Source organism: Lampris incognitus, chromosome 13 (assembly GCF_029633865.1).
Source record: "Lampris incognitus isolate fLamInc1 chromosome 13, fLamInc1.hap2, whole genome shotgun sequence".
Taxonomy (NCBI): domain Eukaryota; kingdom Metazoa; phylum Chordata; class Actinopteri; order Lampriformes; family Lampridae; genus Lampris; species Lampris incognitus.
In genome coordinates this window covers 29710782-29728808 of record NC_079223.1, presented here as the reverse complement: position 1 = coordinate 29728808, position 18027 = coordinate 29710782, and the positions used below count along the sequence as shown (strand labels likewise).

General features: G+C 43.8%; 1 protein-coding gene across 2 annotated transcripts in view; it reads left to right on the top strand.

Moving 5' to 3' along the window:
• The window catches only part of b3gnt2b (UDP-GlcNAc:betaGal beta-1,3-N-acetylglucosaminyltransferase 2b), a 40273-nt gene extending 26512 nt beyond the window's left edge, over positions 1–13761 (top strand). For both annotated transcript variants that reach the window (XM_056292054.1, XM_056292055.1), the window contains exon 3: positions 10662–13761. In XM_056292054.1, the coding sequence (XP_056148029.1) occupies positions 10686–11888 (1203 nt within the window). In that variant the 5' untranslated portion in view covers positions 10662–10685 and the 3' untranslated portion in view covers positions 11889–13761. The remainder of the gene's footprint in view (positions 1–10661) is intronic.
• Positions 13762–18027: the final 4266 nt, after the last annotated feature.

The window sequence follows — 18027 nt, the reverse complement described above, 5'->3', positions numbered from 1 at the left end:
GCCAAGGGTGCCTCAACCAAGTACTGAGTAAAGGGTGTGAATACTTATGTACATGCAATATTTCAGTTTAATTAATTTTAATAAATTTGCAAAAAATTCTACAAAACCTTTTTCGCTTTGTCATTATGGGGTATTGTATGTAGATTGATGAAAAAAAAGGAATTTAATCCATTTTGGAATAAGGCTGTAACATAACAAAATGTGGGGAAAGTGAAGGGGTGTGAATACTTTCCGGATGCACTGTATATAACAATTTTTCTGGGACTTAGAAATGTTTTGGCATTATGCAAAATATATGCATTTTTGCAAAAATGCACTTATGATCCTAATTTTTTTTGGAGGTGGTAGCTATTTTTCCAGAGAGGACCAGAAAAATAGCAGAAAATTAAAATATAATTATGCAAAATATTCATTTTCTAAAAATGGCTACAGACCACTTTTCTCGGCATTTCAGATGATTCTGAGCATCTGGGGGGAGGGAGTTGGAGTGGGGGGGGTTTAGGGGCAGGGGGAAGGCGGTTAGCTGGCAGGATGAAGAGGAGGGAGATTTAGATGGGTGGATAACCAAACCGCTACATTGTAGCGGGGTTCTTCTAGTATATATATATATATATATATATATATATATATATATATATATATATATATATATATATATATATATATATATATATTTATTTGACGGTACAAGCCTGTTTCATGCCATAAGCAATTATCGGCTGTCAATAAAGCTACTTGGGAAAGAACATAATATTAACTGTCTCAACATGCATATCACGTGCACAACGTCCAATGGGGAAGGGGAAGGTGCCTACATTCAAAAACATGTGATCGCTAACCGTCCAGTAAGGGTGAGGGGAAGGTCTACATACATGGTTAATGGTATTTGTCTATTGGCATATATGTATATGTGTGTGTGTGTGTGTGTGTGCGTGTGCGTGTGTCAATTTTGTCAATTTTATTTGTATAGCCCAATATCACAAATTACAAATTTATATGTATACATACATATAAATATATATAGCGACAGGCATGGGCGCAAGTCCATGAATACTGGGATGGCATCCAGCGCTTTCCCTGTGCCCCCGTCCATAGGGTTAGTGGTTGTGTCAGGAAGGGCATCCGACGTAAAATTTTGCCAAATCAATATGCAGATTGACAAGACCATACCGGATCGAACAACGGTCAGCATTTGGTACTGTGCCCTCACAGGGTCCTGATGGAAACTGTAAAATCTGCTGTGGCGACCCCTGAAAAACAGGGAAAAAGCTGAAAGAAGGAAAACATATAAATATATATATATATACACACACATATGTATACACATTCACACACACACACACATATATATATATATATATATATACATATACATATAAATATAATCCAGTTAATCAAGTAAATTCTCTATGAGACAGTACAAGCCTGTTTCATGCTATAAGCAATCAACAGCTGTCAATAAAACTACTTGAGGAAGGACATACTGTCTACTGCCTCGTCATACACATCACGTGCACATTGTCCAATGGGGAAGGGAAATGTGCAATGTACAAAAATTTCAATTTTTTGTATATATATATATATATATATATATATATATACTACCACTTTTGGCTGCTCCCGTTAGGGGTCGCCACAGTGGATCATCCATTTCCATTTCTTCCTGTCTTCTGCATCTTCCTCTGTCATACCAGCCACCTGCATTTCTTCCCTCACCACATCCATAAACCTCCTCTTTGGCCTTCCTCTTTTCTTCTTCCCTGGCAGCTCCATATTCAGCACCCTTCTCCCAATATACACACATGTCCTCCACGCATGTCCAAGCCATCTCAGTCTTGCCTCTCTTGCTTTGTCTCCAAACCGTCCAACTTGAGCGGCCCCTCTAATATAATCATTCCTAATCCTGTCCTTCGTCACTCCGAGTGAAAATCTTAACATCTTCAACTCTGCCACCTCCAGCTCTACGTCCTGTCTTTTCGTCAGTGCCACTGTCTCCAAACCATATAACATAGCTGGTCTCACAACCATCCTGTAAACCTTCCCTTTAACTCTTGCTGGTACCCTTCTGTTGCAAATCACTCCTGACACTCTTCTCCACCCACTCCACCCTGCCTGCACTCTTCTTCACCTCTCTCCTGCACTCCCCGTTACTTTGGACAGTTAACCCCAAGTATTGAAACTCATATGCCTTCATCACCTCCGCTCCTTGCATCCTGACCATACCACTGTCCTCGCTCTCATTCATGCATAGGTATTCCATCTTCCTCCTACTGACTTTCATTCCTCTTCTCTCCAGTGCATACCTCCACCCTCCACCTCTCCAGGCTGTCCTCAACCTGCACCCTACTCTCGTTACAGATCACAATGTCATCCGCGAACATCATTGTCCATGGAGAATCCTGCCTGATCTTGTCCGTCAACCTGTCCATCACCATTGCAAACAAGAAAGGGCTCAGAGCCGATCCTTGATGTAATCCCACCTCCACCTTGAACTCATCTGTCATTCCAACCGCACACCTCACCATTGTCACACTTCCCTCATAAATATCCTGCGCCACTCCTACATACATCTCTGCAACTCCCGACATCCTCATACAATGCCACACCTCCTCTCTCGGCACCCTGTCGTATGCTTTCTCTAAATCTACAAAGACACAATGTAACTCCTTCTGGCCTTCTCTATACTTCTTGATCAGCATTCTCAAAGCAAACATCGCATCTGTGGTGCTCTTTCATGGCATGAAACCATACTGCTGCTCGCTAATCATCACCTCTCCTCTTAACCTAGCTTCTATTACTCTTTCCCATATCTTCATGCCGTGGCTGACCAACTTTATACCTCTGTAGTTGCTACAGTTCTGCACATCACCCTTGAAAATCGGTACCAGTATGCATCTTCTCCACTCCTCGGGCATCCTCCCACTTTCCAAGGTTGTGTTAAACAATCTAGTTAAAAAATCCCCTGCCATCTCTCCTAAACATCTCCATGCCTCCACAGGTATGTCAACAGGACCAGCTGCCTTTCCACTCTTCATCCTCTTCATAGCTGCCCTCACTTCCTCCTTGCTAATCCACTGCACTTCCTGATTCACTATCCCTACATCATCCAACCTTCTCTCTCTCATTTTCTTCATTCATCAGCCCCTCAAAGTACTCCTTCCACCTTCTCAGCACACTCTCCTCGCTTGTCAGCACATTTCCACCTCTATCTTTGATTACCCTAACTTGTTGCACATCCTTCCCAGCTCGGTCCCTCTGTCTAGCCAATCGGTAAAAGTCCTTTTCTCCTTCCATAGTGTCTAACCTGTCATACAACTCACCATATGCCTTTTCCTTTGCCTTTGCCACCTCTCTCTTCACTTTACGCTGTGTCTCCTTGTACTCCTGCCTGCTTTCTTCATCTCTATGACTATCCCACTTCTTCTTTGCCAACCTCTTCCTCTGTATAATTTGCTGTACTTCCTCATTCCACCACCAAGTCTCCTTGTCTTCCTTCCTCTGTCCTGATGACACACCAAGTACCTTCCTAGCTATGTCCCTCACTATTTCTGCAGTGCTAGCCCAGCCATCTGGCAATTCTTCACTACTACCCAGTGCCTGTCTTACCTCCTGCCTGAACTCCACACAACAGTCTTCCTTCTTAAACTTCCACCATTTGATCTTCGGCTCTGCCTTCACTTGCTTCCTCTTCTTGGTCTCCAAAGTCATCCTACAGACCACCATCCGATGCTGCCTAGCTACGTTCTCCCCTGTCACCACCTTGCAGTCTCCAATCCCTTTTAGATCGCACCTTCTACATAAGATATAGTCCACCTGTGTGCACTTTCCTCCACTCTTGTACGTCACCCTGTGTTCCTCCCTCTTCTTGAAATATGTATTCACCACAGCCATTTCCATCCTTTTCGCAAAATCCACCACCATCTGTCCTTTCACATTTATCCCCTTGACTCCATACACTACTCTCTCCTCCTTGGGTACTCTCTCCACCACATCATCCAACTCACTCCAGAATTCTTCTTTTGTGTGTGTGTGTGTGTGTGTGTGTGTGTGTGTGTGTGTGTGTGTGTGTGTGTGTGTGTGTGTGTGTGTATATATATATATATATAACTTTGTTAAAAGAAACACTCAATGGTAGGGAAAATGCTCAACAAATAAGGAGCAAAATAATCCAGTGAGTCAAGTAAATTCTTTATATTATATATATATATACACTGCTCAAAAAAATAAAGGGAACACATAAGCAATGCAATGTAGCTCCAAGTCAATCACACTTTTGAGATATCAACCTGTCCAGTTAGGAAGCAACACTGATTTGTGAATCAATTTCACCTGTTGGTAAATTGTCTAACTTCCACCAGGTGGAAATTAGACAATTTGCAAGACAACCCCTATAAAAGGAATGGATTTGCAGGTGGTGGCCACAGACCATTTGCCTGTCCTCATCTTTTCTGGCCGATCTTTGGTTAGTTTTTCATTTTGCTAGTGCCCTCACCACTAGAGGTGGCATGAGGTGGTATCTGCAACCTACAGAAGTTGCTCAGGTAGTGCAGCTCATCCAGGATGGCACATCAATGCGTGCTGTGGCAAGAAGATTTGATGTGTCTCCCAGCACAGTGTCCAGAGCATGGAGGAGGTACCAGGAAACAGGCCAGTACACCAGGAGACGTGGAGGGGGCCGCAGGAGGACAACAACCCCGCAGCAGGACCGCTATCTGGTCCTTTGTGCAAGGAGGAACAGGAGGAGCACTGCCGGAGCCCTACAAAACGACCTTCAACAGTCCACTAATGTGCAGGTTTCTTCTCAAACAGTGAGAAACAGAATGCATGAGGATGGTATGAGGGCCCAACGTCCACAATTGGGGCCTGTGCTCACAGCCCAACACCGTGCAGCCCGATTGACCTTTGCCAGAGAACATCTTGGTTGGCAGATTCGCCATTGGCGCCCTGTGCTCTTCACAGATGAGAGCAGGTTCACACTGAACACATGTGACAGACATGAGAGAGTCTGGAGACGCTGTGGAGAACGTTCTGCTGCCTGCAACATCCTCCAGCATGACCGGTATGGCGGTGGGTCAGTGATGGTCTGGGGAGGCATATCCTTGGAGGGCCGCACAGACCTCTACGTGCTAGCCAGAGGTACCATGACTGCCATTACGTACCGGGATGAGATCCTCAGACCCATTGTCAGACCATATGCTGGTGCAGTGGGCCCTGGGTTCCTGCTCATGCATGACAATGCTCGTCCTCATGTGGCCAGAGTGTGTCAGCAGTTCCTGTATGTCGAGGGCATTGATGCTATGGACTGGCCTGCACGTTCCCCAGACCTGAATCCAATCGAGCACCTCTGGGACATCATGTCTCGTACCATCCGCCAACGCGATGTCGCACCACAGACTGTCCAGGAGTTGACCGATGCCCTGATCCAGGTCTGGGAGGAGATCCCTCAGGAGACCATCCGTCGTCTCATCAGGAGCATGCCCAGACGTTGTAGGGAGTGCCTACAGGCACGTGGAGGCCACACACACTACTGAGCCTCATTTTGAATCGTCTTGAAGAATTTCCACAGAAGTTAGATCAGCCTATGTTCTCATTTTCCACTTTGATTTTGAGTATGATTCTGAATCCAGACCTTAATGGGCTAATGATTTTGATTTCCATTGATCATTCTTAGGTTATTTTGCTCTAAACACATTTCTCTGTCTAATAAATAAAGATTTTCAGCTGAAATATTTCATTCATCGAGGTCTATATTGTGTTTTTAGGTGTTCCCTTTATTTTTTTGAGCAGTGTATATATATACACACACACACACACACACACACACACACATACACTATACACATATGTTAAGGGCTGGATGATATAGACAAAATCAAATATCATGATATTTTTGGACATAATACCTTGATATCGGGCGGTGCAGTGGTTAGCACAGTCGCCTCACAGCACGGGTTGAGCCCCTAAAGGGTTTGATCGATACTACTACTCTTAACGGTACTCTTATCGGTACCGTACACTTGTCCTCTCGAATGAAGAGATGATGCACTTTGGTAAGGTGCTTTGAAAGATTGTTAGTGTTGCAACCCTTGCATGCAAAATGCTTATCACAATTGTGGCAACGGGCTGTTTCATTGTCAGCTCTAGTGAAATAAAGCCAAACTTTAGAATGTTTTGCTCTCTCCGCCATCACGTCACACGGAGCCTCCTAGCATCGCAAGCACGTGCGCCTGTGTTTATCTGTTTGTGTGTCACTCACTGCCCAGAGCCCCGCCTCTCTGCCCTCAGCGCACTCGCTCACACACACACAGCCTGCAGGCAGGCAGTCATGTTGAGAGACAGACCTCTCATCCTCTCTGGGAGAATAGCGAACATATAGCCTAATATACAATGTGGATATTTGACACTAGTATCACAATTGTGGCAACGGGCTGTTTCATTGTCGGCTCTAGTGAAATAGAGCCAAACTTTTGACCATTTTCTCTCCGCCATCGCTTCTCTGCCCTTCGTGCGAGCTGCGAGCGTGTGTGTGTGTGTGTGTGTGTGTGTGTACTATGTGTAACTGCCCCCGCCCCAGCCGCAGGTAGGCAGAGTGAGTCGCGTTTAAACAGACGATCATAAATTCTGGGAGAGTAGTGAAAATATATAATATGCAAAGTGGATATTTGATGGAGTTGGTGAGATGAGATAAATGTGCAAGATAAGTGCAAGATAACTTTTATCTAGTGAGAAAAAATACGAAAAAAGTGACTACCGAAGTGAAGTACCGATAGCAGGACCGTTAAGCTCGCACCTTATCAATACCTCGGTATTTCAAAAAATTAGCCCCGGGGCCATTCAGCCCAGGGCTGAATGGCCCCGGGCTGTGCTCCAGTTTCCTCCCACAGTCCAAAGACGTAGGTCAGGTGAATCGGCCATACTAAATTGTCCCTAGGTATGAATGTGTGTGTGTGTGTGTGTGTGTGTGTGTGTGTGTGTGTGTGTGTGTGTGTGTGTGTGGCCTGGTGGCCTGTCTAGGGTGTCTCCCCGCCTGCCGCCCAATTACTGCTGGGATAGGTTCCAGCATCCCCGTGACCCTGACAGCAGGATAAGCGGTTCGGATAATGGATGGAATGGAATGGACCTTGATATCGATGTTTTGGGGATGACTATTGGTGCTTTCACCAAACATTTACACAACCATATTTTTGATAAATGATAGTCAGTAATGCCTATATAATAACTAAGTGGGTAAAAGGCAAATGATAGAACAGTCTGGTAAGTTCAAAAAAATTACATCAGCTTACTGTAATGCAGCCTTTAAGACCAGGAAAAGACAACACTTATGCCATATTACAATATCCAAAATCCCAGACAATATCTAGTCTCATGTCACAACATCGATATATCAATATCTATCTATCTATCTATCTATCTATCTATCTATCTATCTATCTATCTATCTATCTATCTATCTATCTATCTATCTATATTAGTGCTGTCAAACGATCAAAATTTTTAATCAGATTAATCACAGGGTTGCTGTGGATTAATTTCGATTAATCACGATTAAATATCATTCATTTTTTAATCTATATATTAATCGCGTTTCATTTTGCATGAGCAAACAGACTCAAGAAAGAAGGGAATATGTATGCACTTAACATGTTTATTAAACACCTTTAACAGTTTGTGTTAACAAAAAACTTTGTTGACTCTCTTTTTCAAAACAAACATTTGTCCACATTAATGTTGCCCTGTTACTCCTTTTTCAGCCAGCTACTAATACAGACTAACTTGTTGACATTGTCCGAGAGGAGAGCTGGCCGCTTCTTATTTACAATGTTGCCTGCAACTGAGAACAGCTTCTCACACGGAACAGTGTGAGACATTCCGTGAGGGTGGTTTGTCGCAAGCTGGGCGACGCGTCAGCCGAAGTGCTAGCAGAATCCCCGACTAGCGGATGCTTCGCATTAATGTGGTATTTTAAGCTGGAAGTGCTTCGGTGAAAAGAAAACTCCTTCCTGCAGAGTGTGCACAATACTTTATGTTGGTCGACTTCCGTCTTGGTTTTTTTTTTTTTGTATTCAAATTTCCCACCGAGAGGGCCAACGTGCTGTTTAGCGTCTTCCATACTTCCTTATCGAGTTGGTTGGTTCTGTCACTACCGGATCAACTGCCCATTTGCGCATGCGTGGCGGCATGTGTGACGGTAACTGTACTAGGACAAACTGCCCAAAATGCGTTGCCAGAGACGTTTCAGGGATTTTGAGTCATTTTGCGGCGCAGATGGGTTAATTGTTATAATTTTTAATCAGATTAATCATGATGATGGATTAATCCGCATTAACGCATCAATTTTGACAGCCCTAATATATATATATATATATACACACACACATACATATGCAGCACAGTGGCGCAGTGGTTAGTGTGGTCGCCTCACAGCAAGAAGGTCCTGGGTTCGAGCCCCGGGGTAGTCCAACCTTGGTGGGTCACCCTGGGTCGTCCTGTGTGTGGAGCGTGCATGTTCTCTCCGTGTCTGCGTGGGTTTCCTCCAGGGGCCCCAGTTTCCTCCCACAGTCCAAAGACGTGTAGGTCAGGTGAATTGGCCATACTAAATTGCCCTGAGGTATGAATGTGTGTGTGTGTGTGTGTGTGTGTGTGTGTGTCGGCCCTGTGATGGCCTGGCAGCCTGTCCAGTGTGTCTTCCCGCCTGCCGCCCAACGACTGCTGGAATAGGCTCCAGCATTCCTGCGACCCTGAGAGCTGGATAAGCGGTTCAGATAATGGATGGATGGATGGATATATATAGCATTTTTTTCCCGAAACTGTCAATGGTGTTGTGAGTGCTCAACTATTGAGGAGCAGAATATCAATACTGATACAGGAAAAAAAGTTTAATACATTGCAGTACAGGCCAGTTTCATGCATCGCACACTCAACAGCTGCTAATGTGGTTCCACGTTAACCACATTAGCAGCTGATGAGTGTGCGATGCATGAAACAGGCTTGCACTGTAATGTATTAAACTTTTATTCCTGTGTGAGTGTATTATATTTATACACACACACACACACACACACACACACACACACACACACACACACACACACACACACACACACACACACACACACACAGTATCTTGATCCTGGACGATGTTGCAGTACTAAAACACTCATAGAAATCATAGGTTAGCAGCACTAATTTAAGAAAATTAGCTTACTTTGGTATTTTCCAAGGAAAAGAAAAACAGATGATGTAGGTAAACAGAGAAGCCGTTTAGTTAGGGGGGGTGAGGGGGGATGCATCTCTCTTGCTTGCTCTCTTACGACCAAGCTGGGTTAGCTTAGCTCTTATCCTGGCTCTCTTCTGGGGGTGATTGCACCACTTGCGGTAGCATTTGGTCTGGCCGGGTGGTCGGAAGATGCTGTGGGCAGCGATCGTCTCAAGGTCCGCTGCACTTCATCTAATCCCTATGCTTCCTTTTTGGCCTAAATCAAAGTGATTGTATATGTTACCTTTCGAGATCAGGGGCTCCGAACCCTAGTGGCAGGTGACCGGTTTTAGGCTATTTTAATTTACTTTTAACTGACTCATAGCTGGTTATAGTAATGTATGAAATTATGCTAGCAGCCTGCATGCTGCGATCTATTAATGAGCCTCCTCTCAAGGACTTCTTATATCAAAGGGCCATGGAAGTGTTCTACGAGAAGCCCTGAAGAGTAAACTGCCCCAACAAATCCTGCAAGCTTTGTCACTAAGCATATATATATATGTGTGTGTGTGTGTGTGTGTGTGTGTATATAGTGTGTGTGTGTGTATAGTGTGTAAAACAAGTATGTCTGCATTTTTTTTTCAGTAGTCCACCCCCCAGGTTCACATTGCCCCCACGGCACACCTCTTGTTCCACAGGAAACACTGCGTATAGTACTCAAACATCATCATTTTGCAGCTTCTTATTGTCCCCTCATGCAGTAATTGACAGTGAAAAGAGTGCACAGGCAGAGTGGAGAAAAAGCAAAACACTGCATTGTGGTATTTTTACCATAAGGTAGTGTACATATGTTGAACATTACATTTTCACTTGAATTGTGGAAATTTTGGAGGGCACTAAATGGGGAATAAATTTTACAGTTACGGTTGGGACACAAAATGGAAGAAGGTGAATATTGTGCACTATATAAAAAACTAGGGGAAAATTTTGGACACATGGGGATACACCTGGAGTCATTCAGCAATTTAGGACACGTGAGGGAATAAGTAAGCAAATGGGAGAAAGGGGGCATGACAAAGGACACAGCATTTGCTTGTTATATAGAGCCAAGAAATGACTAGGACATGTTTGTTTCCAGGAGCACTTCCTGTTGAGAAAGCCCAAGTAGTTAAGTTTGGTTTCTTGAAACGTCTCTTTCAGACATTACTTGGGAAAATCCTATAAATGTTGAAATCATCAAAAACTGATTTGACTCACCTTCTTTTAATTTATCGTTTTCTTGAACATGCCGACACTATAACTATAACCTCACTGTAGAAGGGAAATGATCATTATAAACAATCATTATTAATGATCTGTCTCTCTTTTATTTATATATATATATAATGTGTGTGTGTGTGTGTGTGTGTGTGTGTGTGTGTCTTTTATATAGAAGTGTATTGGTTAATTGTGTATCTGTGTGTAGGTGGTGAGCGGGGAGAACGTCACCATGGTGTTGCCGCGGAGGAGGCTAAAGGTTCTGATGACGGTGATGATGGTGAACCTCTTCATCTTCATTCTGGTTTCACGGCACAACAGCCAAGACAAGAATGGGCGCAACAAAGTCCACATCCCCACCAAGCCTTTCTGGACCAAACTGGTCCCCAACCAGGCTTACTGGAACCGTCAGCAGCAGATTCTGGATCTACAGAATAACCCCATCCTCTCTGCTAACTACAGATATATAAATACAACCAACATACCTGATTGGCTGAATGACACAGATTTGACCTCTGACCCTTGCAAGCCTGACCTAAAGGTCACCACTCAGGTGAAAGACTACAACTCCCTACCTGGCCGCTTTAAGGACTTCCTACTTTATATGCGCTGCCGCTCCTATCCCCTGTTGGTGGACCAGCATCACCTATGCAAGGACCCACCTTTCCTGCTGCTGGCTGTCAAATCACTGGCCCCACACTTCGACCGCCGGCAGGCCATTCGTCAGTCTTGGGGACAGGCAGGCATCCTGGCCAATCGGACAGTGGCAACTGTGTTCCTGCTTGGCAACGCCACAGCAGTGGACTACCACCCTGATCTGTCTGAGATGCTGCAATTTGAGAGCACCCGACACAAGGACATTGTCCAGTGGGACTACCGGGACTCCTTCTTCAACCTTACCGTCAAGGAGGTGCTCTTCCTGGATTGGATACAAGCCCGCTGCCCAGGGGCCCAGTACATCTTCAAAGGGGATGATGACGTCTTTGTCAACACGTTCCGCATCCTGGACTTCCTCAAAGGCCTGTCAGGGCCCAGGGCCAGGGACCTGTTTGTGGGTGATGTCATCACCAATGCAGGGCCACACCGTGACAAGAAGGTCAAGTACTTTATCCCGGAGAGCATGTACGTTGGGATGTACCCTCCATACGCAGGGGGTGGAGGTTACCTCTACTCTGGGGACCTAGCTGCACGTCTGCACAACGTATCACAACAAGTGGCCCTCTACCCCATAGATGATGTCTATACGGGCATGTGCCTTAGGAAACTGGGGTTGGCCCCTGAAAAGCATAAGGGCTTCAGGACTTTTGACATTGAGGAGAAGTATAGATCTAATCCCTGTGCATATAAGAGCTTGATGCTTGTTCACCCTCGAACCCCACAGGAGATGATTCAGATCTGGGCTTGGCTCAGTAACCCCAAATTGAACTGCCAGTAATAACTCAGCAGCAGCCATTTTGTGTTCAACTGTAATTATCTAATTGCCTACTGGCAGCCATTTCATGTCTGCCTGAAGTAGTTACAACCACGCTATGGAAGACACCTTGCACCTGACTCAGTGCGCTAATCTCGATAGGTCAAAGTGTTCACTGTTATTTTATTTAAGAATGGTTTGTAACTTTCAAGTTGGCAGCTTTAGGTTGAGATATCGGCGTCAGTCACTTGGGGTACCGTGGCATCTTCAGTGTGTGGAGTTAAGTACATCATATCGCTTAAAATGAGGGCAAAGCTCCTTTTCCAAAATGGCCATCGTAGTATTTTGACTTGATGTCAGACTTGGATAGACACTGCATTACCGTTGCATGAGCTTCATCGAAAGTGACGTGTCCGTTTTTGTGTGCACATATTTATATCACAACTATTTATATGGCCTTTATAATGCTTTAACACTGTGTGTCGGCTGCTTTTTGGCACTTCTCAATGCTGTATTACAAGATGGAGATTTGAGACAGGCTTTGTGTCCACTAGAGTAAAGACTGTGTTGCATGTAACCTAGAATGCCAACAGATAGGCACATTCTTAATGACCTGCAAAACCAGATATTTCGTAGTTTAGAAAAAAGAGTGGCATTCTTCTAAATAATTTTCAAGATATAGCCGCAGAAACAGCAAAAGTCACAACCAGTTCTTCTCACACTGGGACTTTTTAGAAAAGCATGGCTCTCTAGTGGACACGGGCATCGTTGTTGCAGGAAGCTGAGCTTGTGCTCCTATTACAATCCACACTCCCTAAAGTATTTACTTGTGACTCGCTCTGTCTCGGCCACGGACCTGTGTTTCCTTTAAAAGGGTTGTGCAGAACTATGGATCTGTTCATCTGTTTTACAATAACTAAATGAAAAGGTTGTTTCCAAACTGATTTGCATCCACATTTGGAATGAAAGAGCTCATAGTTGGATGTCATGCAATTTCTCCTAAACAGAGAATCCAGTCATTCACAGTGTTTTCTCTTTGTCGACTAAAATTAGTGACTCCAATGTGCTTTAAGATATACTTTTAATTTATTTTTCTCTTTTTTTGGGGGGGGGGGTCTTTTTGTAACCAGAGCTGGCACTTGTGTCACTTGGTTCATTTTTCATTTTGGAACAAAACTCTTGACAATTTTTTTAATTGCGTGGCGGGACAGAGTGAGTACATACTTTTAGGGGATAAAGACAAAGGAACAGGAGTCTTTCCTTGCTCAGCTCAGCAGGTCTGGGTTTGGTTTGAGATGGATCTAGAAATCCAAATGCTGTCAGTTTTTTTTGCTTCAGGTTCTTAAAGATTCCCCGACCCCAGAAAACTGCTGGTATACATCTTAAATAAGTATTTTTTACAAAGTGACCTTCTAGTTTAATGCCATCACTGCAAAGCTTCCGTCTATGATCCTAAAGATAACCCCACTTGACTAAGCCATGTTTGATTTGTGTTTTTAAAATGTTTGCTTGAGGGGCGTCTGGGTAGCGTAGTGGTCTATTCCATTGCCTACCAACACGGGGATCGCCGGTTCAAGTCCCCGTGTTACCTCTGACTTGGTTGGCGTCCCTGCAGACACAATTGGCCGTGTCTGCGAGTGGGAAGCCGGGTGTGGGTATGTGTCCTGCTCACTGCACTGGCACCTCCTCTGGTTGGTTGGGGCGCCTGTTCGGGGAGGAGGGGGAACTGGCGGGAATAGCATGATCCTCCCACATGCTACATCCCCCTGGTGAAACTCCTCACTGTCAGGTGAAAAGAGACGGCTGGCGACTCCACATCTATCAGAGGAAGCATGTGGTAGCCTGCAGCCCTTCCCAGATCGGCAGAGGGGGTGGAGCAGCGACTGGGACGGCTCAGAAGATTGGGGTAATCGGCTGGGTGCAATCGGGGAGAAAAGGGGTGGGGGGGTTAAAAAAAAAAGGTTTGCTTGACCAAGTAACAAGTGAATCGGTGACTGAGCTTTGTTACAAGGATGTTTGTCATATCCAAAACTCACGGTTATATAAGCTCCCAAACACTGCCAGTGGAAACAGTCATGACATGAAAGCAGTAGGTGCTCCGTTTGGTTTCACTGGTCAGATTGTGCCTATTTTTGAGTTTTCACAATAACAGTGTCATGTTAAGGGTCCACCAGTCACTCCAAATATCAGCTGTCTTGTGTCTAGTTAGTCTATGTTCAGTGCTCAGTGTAAAAAAAAAAAAATAAGAGCACAGCTCGTTCCGTCATTGAAAATGTCTTTTTATTTGTACCGCCAGCAAACGTCATTGACTTAACATTGAGTATGGGGCACATAATTACAATGGCAAATGTCTAATTTTCATATGAAAATCTGCAACATCAAGTGAAATGTCAAGTGTATTACTGTATGTCTTTTGTTGCACGAATGTAGTGTGTTGTTGTTGTTGTTTTTGTTATTATTAGGTAAAAGAAATGCTGCATGTCTTTACTTTGCATCTGTTGAATTAATTTGTTGCTTTTCAACTGTATATGTGACACCGTATCCGACACTTGATCCATAACGTGTTTTTTTGCTAATATAGCTGCAACATTGTGCAGCGACATTATTATATTTCTCATAAAAAAAGAGCACGGATTTAAATCACTTGGATGAATAGACACTTCCCTGAGTTGGTGTCACATTCTCTCCTGTTCCCCCTGAAACGGTATTGGAAACAAAGCCAAGTGAGTGTTATGTGAGAGATATTATTTATTCATTTGACCACTGGGCTGGGATCAGTTTCGTTTGCAAGAAAAGGATTTTTTCAGACATTTACATCTCGGTTGTGTTTTGTAACAAGGATGTTAATGGAAACGTCGGTTTCAATGTGATTTTGATTGGTCTGAAGAGAGGCAGTGAGTTAGACGCCCCGCGTGCCCTGTCCGAGCTCCCTACCTGCTGGTCGGGTGGGTTGAAAGACGTTTTTGATTTCTCAGCACCCTCATTTTGTTTTGAAATACTTCCCATCTGTCTATTACCTTGGCTTTTTTTTTATTATTTGATTGACCAATATGACGTGAGCATGAGACTTTTCCCTTTTATCACATCCATTTGTGGTAGACAGTCCAGACCAGAATTCTTGCAAATTTTTTTTTATTTTTTTTTTTACGTTTTTGCCTCTTTTAGGCTCCACATGGATGGGATTTAGCCACACATAACATGTCTAGACAATCGCAGGGAGATGTAATGGATATTTAATATATTTCGTCTTGGAGTAGGCACAGCTGACACTGAGCTGTCCAGGTGACAATAAAGTCCACCCGTTGGACGCTTTCAGAAGGTTAACGAACGCGATGGTCATTTCTGTTCGACCCACATCTGATCTCAGAAATCCACGGGAGGATAAAAGTGCAGCGGATTGCACCCATTTGGGATATTTTGCTTGAGCCCTTGTCGAATGCCATCTTTCTCTTGGTTGTGTTTCCTAAAGCTGTTCGCTGGCAATTTTGGCAGGCCAATAAATAAATACTTGTGAGAAATAAAGAATTTGAACCAAAACTAGGTATAACATGCTAACCTCGCTGCACCAAGGCACTGTTAACGTCTACTTGAAATGTTTACATGTTTTGAGTTGTCATTGAAAACTGATGCATATGGTTATCACTTCAACCTCATCTGCTGCAGTAGGTCCTCTTGCTCGCCCTCTGTATAATAATACAGGCGCTGAAAGTTAAGTGGTGCTTGCAATTAAATGTGGGCTGTTTGTCTTTAGATTTATTTGTAGTCTGACATTTTGTTTTCTTGCCAAAGTTTGGCTGGAGTTGAACCTTTATCAATTGCTTTAGATGGTCACTCTGCCTTGCTGTTTCAGCCAAAGCTACTTCTCATCCGTTTTTTTTTATTTTGGCATGAATGCACTTTGTTGCTTCTTGATTCAACAGTGCCTCCCAAAGTCTGACGTCCTTCAGCTTATATCGTGATTTGTCAGTCGATTCAGCGACTCGGGGTGGGACAATACGGCCACCAAGGCATGAAAACATTCAGTAGCTATTTACATACATTGACGTATCACAGGAGACCTCAGGTGGGTTTTTCCTCTTGTAGCTTTGAGATGGGTAAAAATGTTGAACGCATGTGGACCACAGGGGGCTGGTTTGATTGGCGTGGGAGGGGAACAGTCCTATTAGAAGGAGTCAAAGCTGCTTTGTATAAAATATGTAAAATAATTTATTTGGGTGATGAGGCACTCCCTTGCAACCATTGCAAGTGTATTAAAAACGAAACCTTGGTCAATGTTGCAGTATCCCCCCCCCCCCCCCCCCAATGTGTCCTTGGATATCACTGCACGAATCTCTGCTGCACAGGCTTGTGTCGACTGTTTGGTCTCAGGAACTGAATCGGCCTTGTTAGTTGAATGTCATTCCCTTGTATCGCAGGGATGATCTTGTCAGATGTTTCTTAAACAGCCAGCCTTGCTTTTAGCGGTCACAAACTCATATTTTCGATGTTACGTTTTGCTGTGCTGTCTTGCGTCATTCATTTGATATCATTGTTGTGTGTTTTAGAAGCCTGCTGTAATTTGGGCATTCACTGCACTAATGACAGATGATTACCAAAATTGTGCCTGATGTGCTTGTGTGTGTATGTATGTATATGTATGTATGTATGTTTAAGAATATTTCACGACCACATCACATGTGATTGCTTTTCTATTGCATAGAATGATTTTGGATTATTTCAATAAAAGTATTTTTTTGCTGTTTTTGTTTGTACTAAAGTTATTTCCTTTCGTTCAGAGAAAATGTCATATCTGTTTGAATAGTATTTAAATAAAAGTATTCAAAAACCTGTAAAATGAGGTCAGAATCCATTGATAACATCTATGCATGGCAGATGATGGGTTGCTTTGCAGCCAGCACGTAGTTGTTGTTGGTATCGATGGCGTTTTAACAGGTATACATTCTAAGTCGTGTTCTTATGTAGCGTACAGTCACAACATCTTTGCCTTAGCAATTCACTTCTGCAGTCACTTATTTTGGAAAGGCAAGGCTGCCACAACATTTGACGGGTTTGTTCACGTAGCCAACAAATTGTTCCTCTTTAGGGGACTGCAGGGCGGCACGGTGGTTAGCGCAGTCATCTCACAGCAAGAAGGTCCTGGGTTCGAGCCCCAGGGTAGTCTAACCTTGGTGGGTAATCCTGGGTAGTCCTCTGTGTGGAGTTTGCATGTTCTCCCCGTGTCTGCATGGGTTTCTTCCGGGGGCTCCGGTTTCCTCCCACAGTCCAAAGATATGTAAATTAGGTGAATCGCCCATACTAAATTGTCCCTAGGTAAGAATGCATGTGTGTGTGTGATGGTTTGGTGGCCTGTCCAGGGTGTCTCCCTGCCTGCCACCCAATGACTGCTGGGATAGGCTCCAGCATCCCCGGGACCCTGAGAGCAGGATAAGTGGTTCAGATGGATGGATGGATGGATGGAGGACTGCAGGGATGTATTTACCACATCAGAACAGTATTGGGAATCTTGTCAATCAGGGAAAAAGAGTAGTGGAGACTGGCTAAAAGTTATGGTTGTCAATGTGTTAAACGTTGCAAAAACAGGTCAGTTGTCTTCTAAACAGACTATGACTAAAACACAATACTTTCAGTTATGTGTAACCCTATGCAGTATCAGGTAGTTTGTTTGGGTAAAAGGTTTTGGGAAATGCGTTATTGTCTGCTGATGGAGCAGTTGACTAGTGTAATTAATCCAATTGGCCAGTAGAGGACAGCAGTGATGTACAATCAATTTAAAACTAGAAAATGCACAGATGAAAGACTAAATGTTATATAAACAAGATGAATATTGCATTGCTATTGATACTTTCTTCCCGATTTTATGTGCCCACATACATCCTGGTTTATTCTATGATTTGCGTTAAAGATTGTTAACCCACCAGTCTTACTTTGTAGACTCCTCTAATTGCTCTTGTTTACAGAGTTTACTTTTTGCGCTACTATTTGCATGCACTATGCATGAGAGACCCACCATTTCTTCTGTAATGTCCCTTTACTAATCAAATATTCATAACCTTGGGTTGTGTCCTACATGTTTGTGAGCAACCCCACCAAGTAAAATTCCTTGTGTGTGTGTGTGTGTGTGTGTGTGTGTGTGTGTGTGTGTGTATAAAGCCAAAGCTGAACA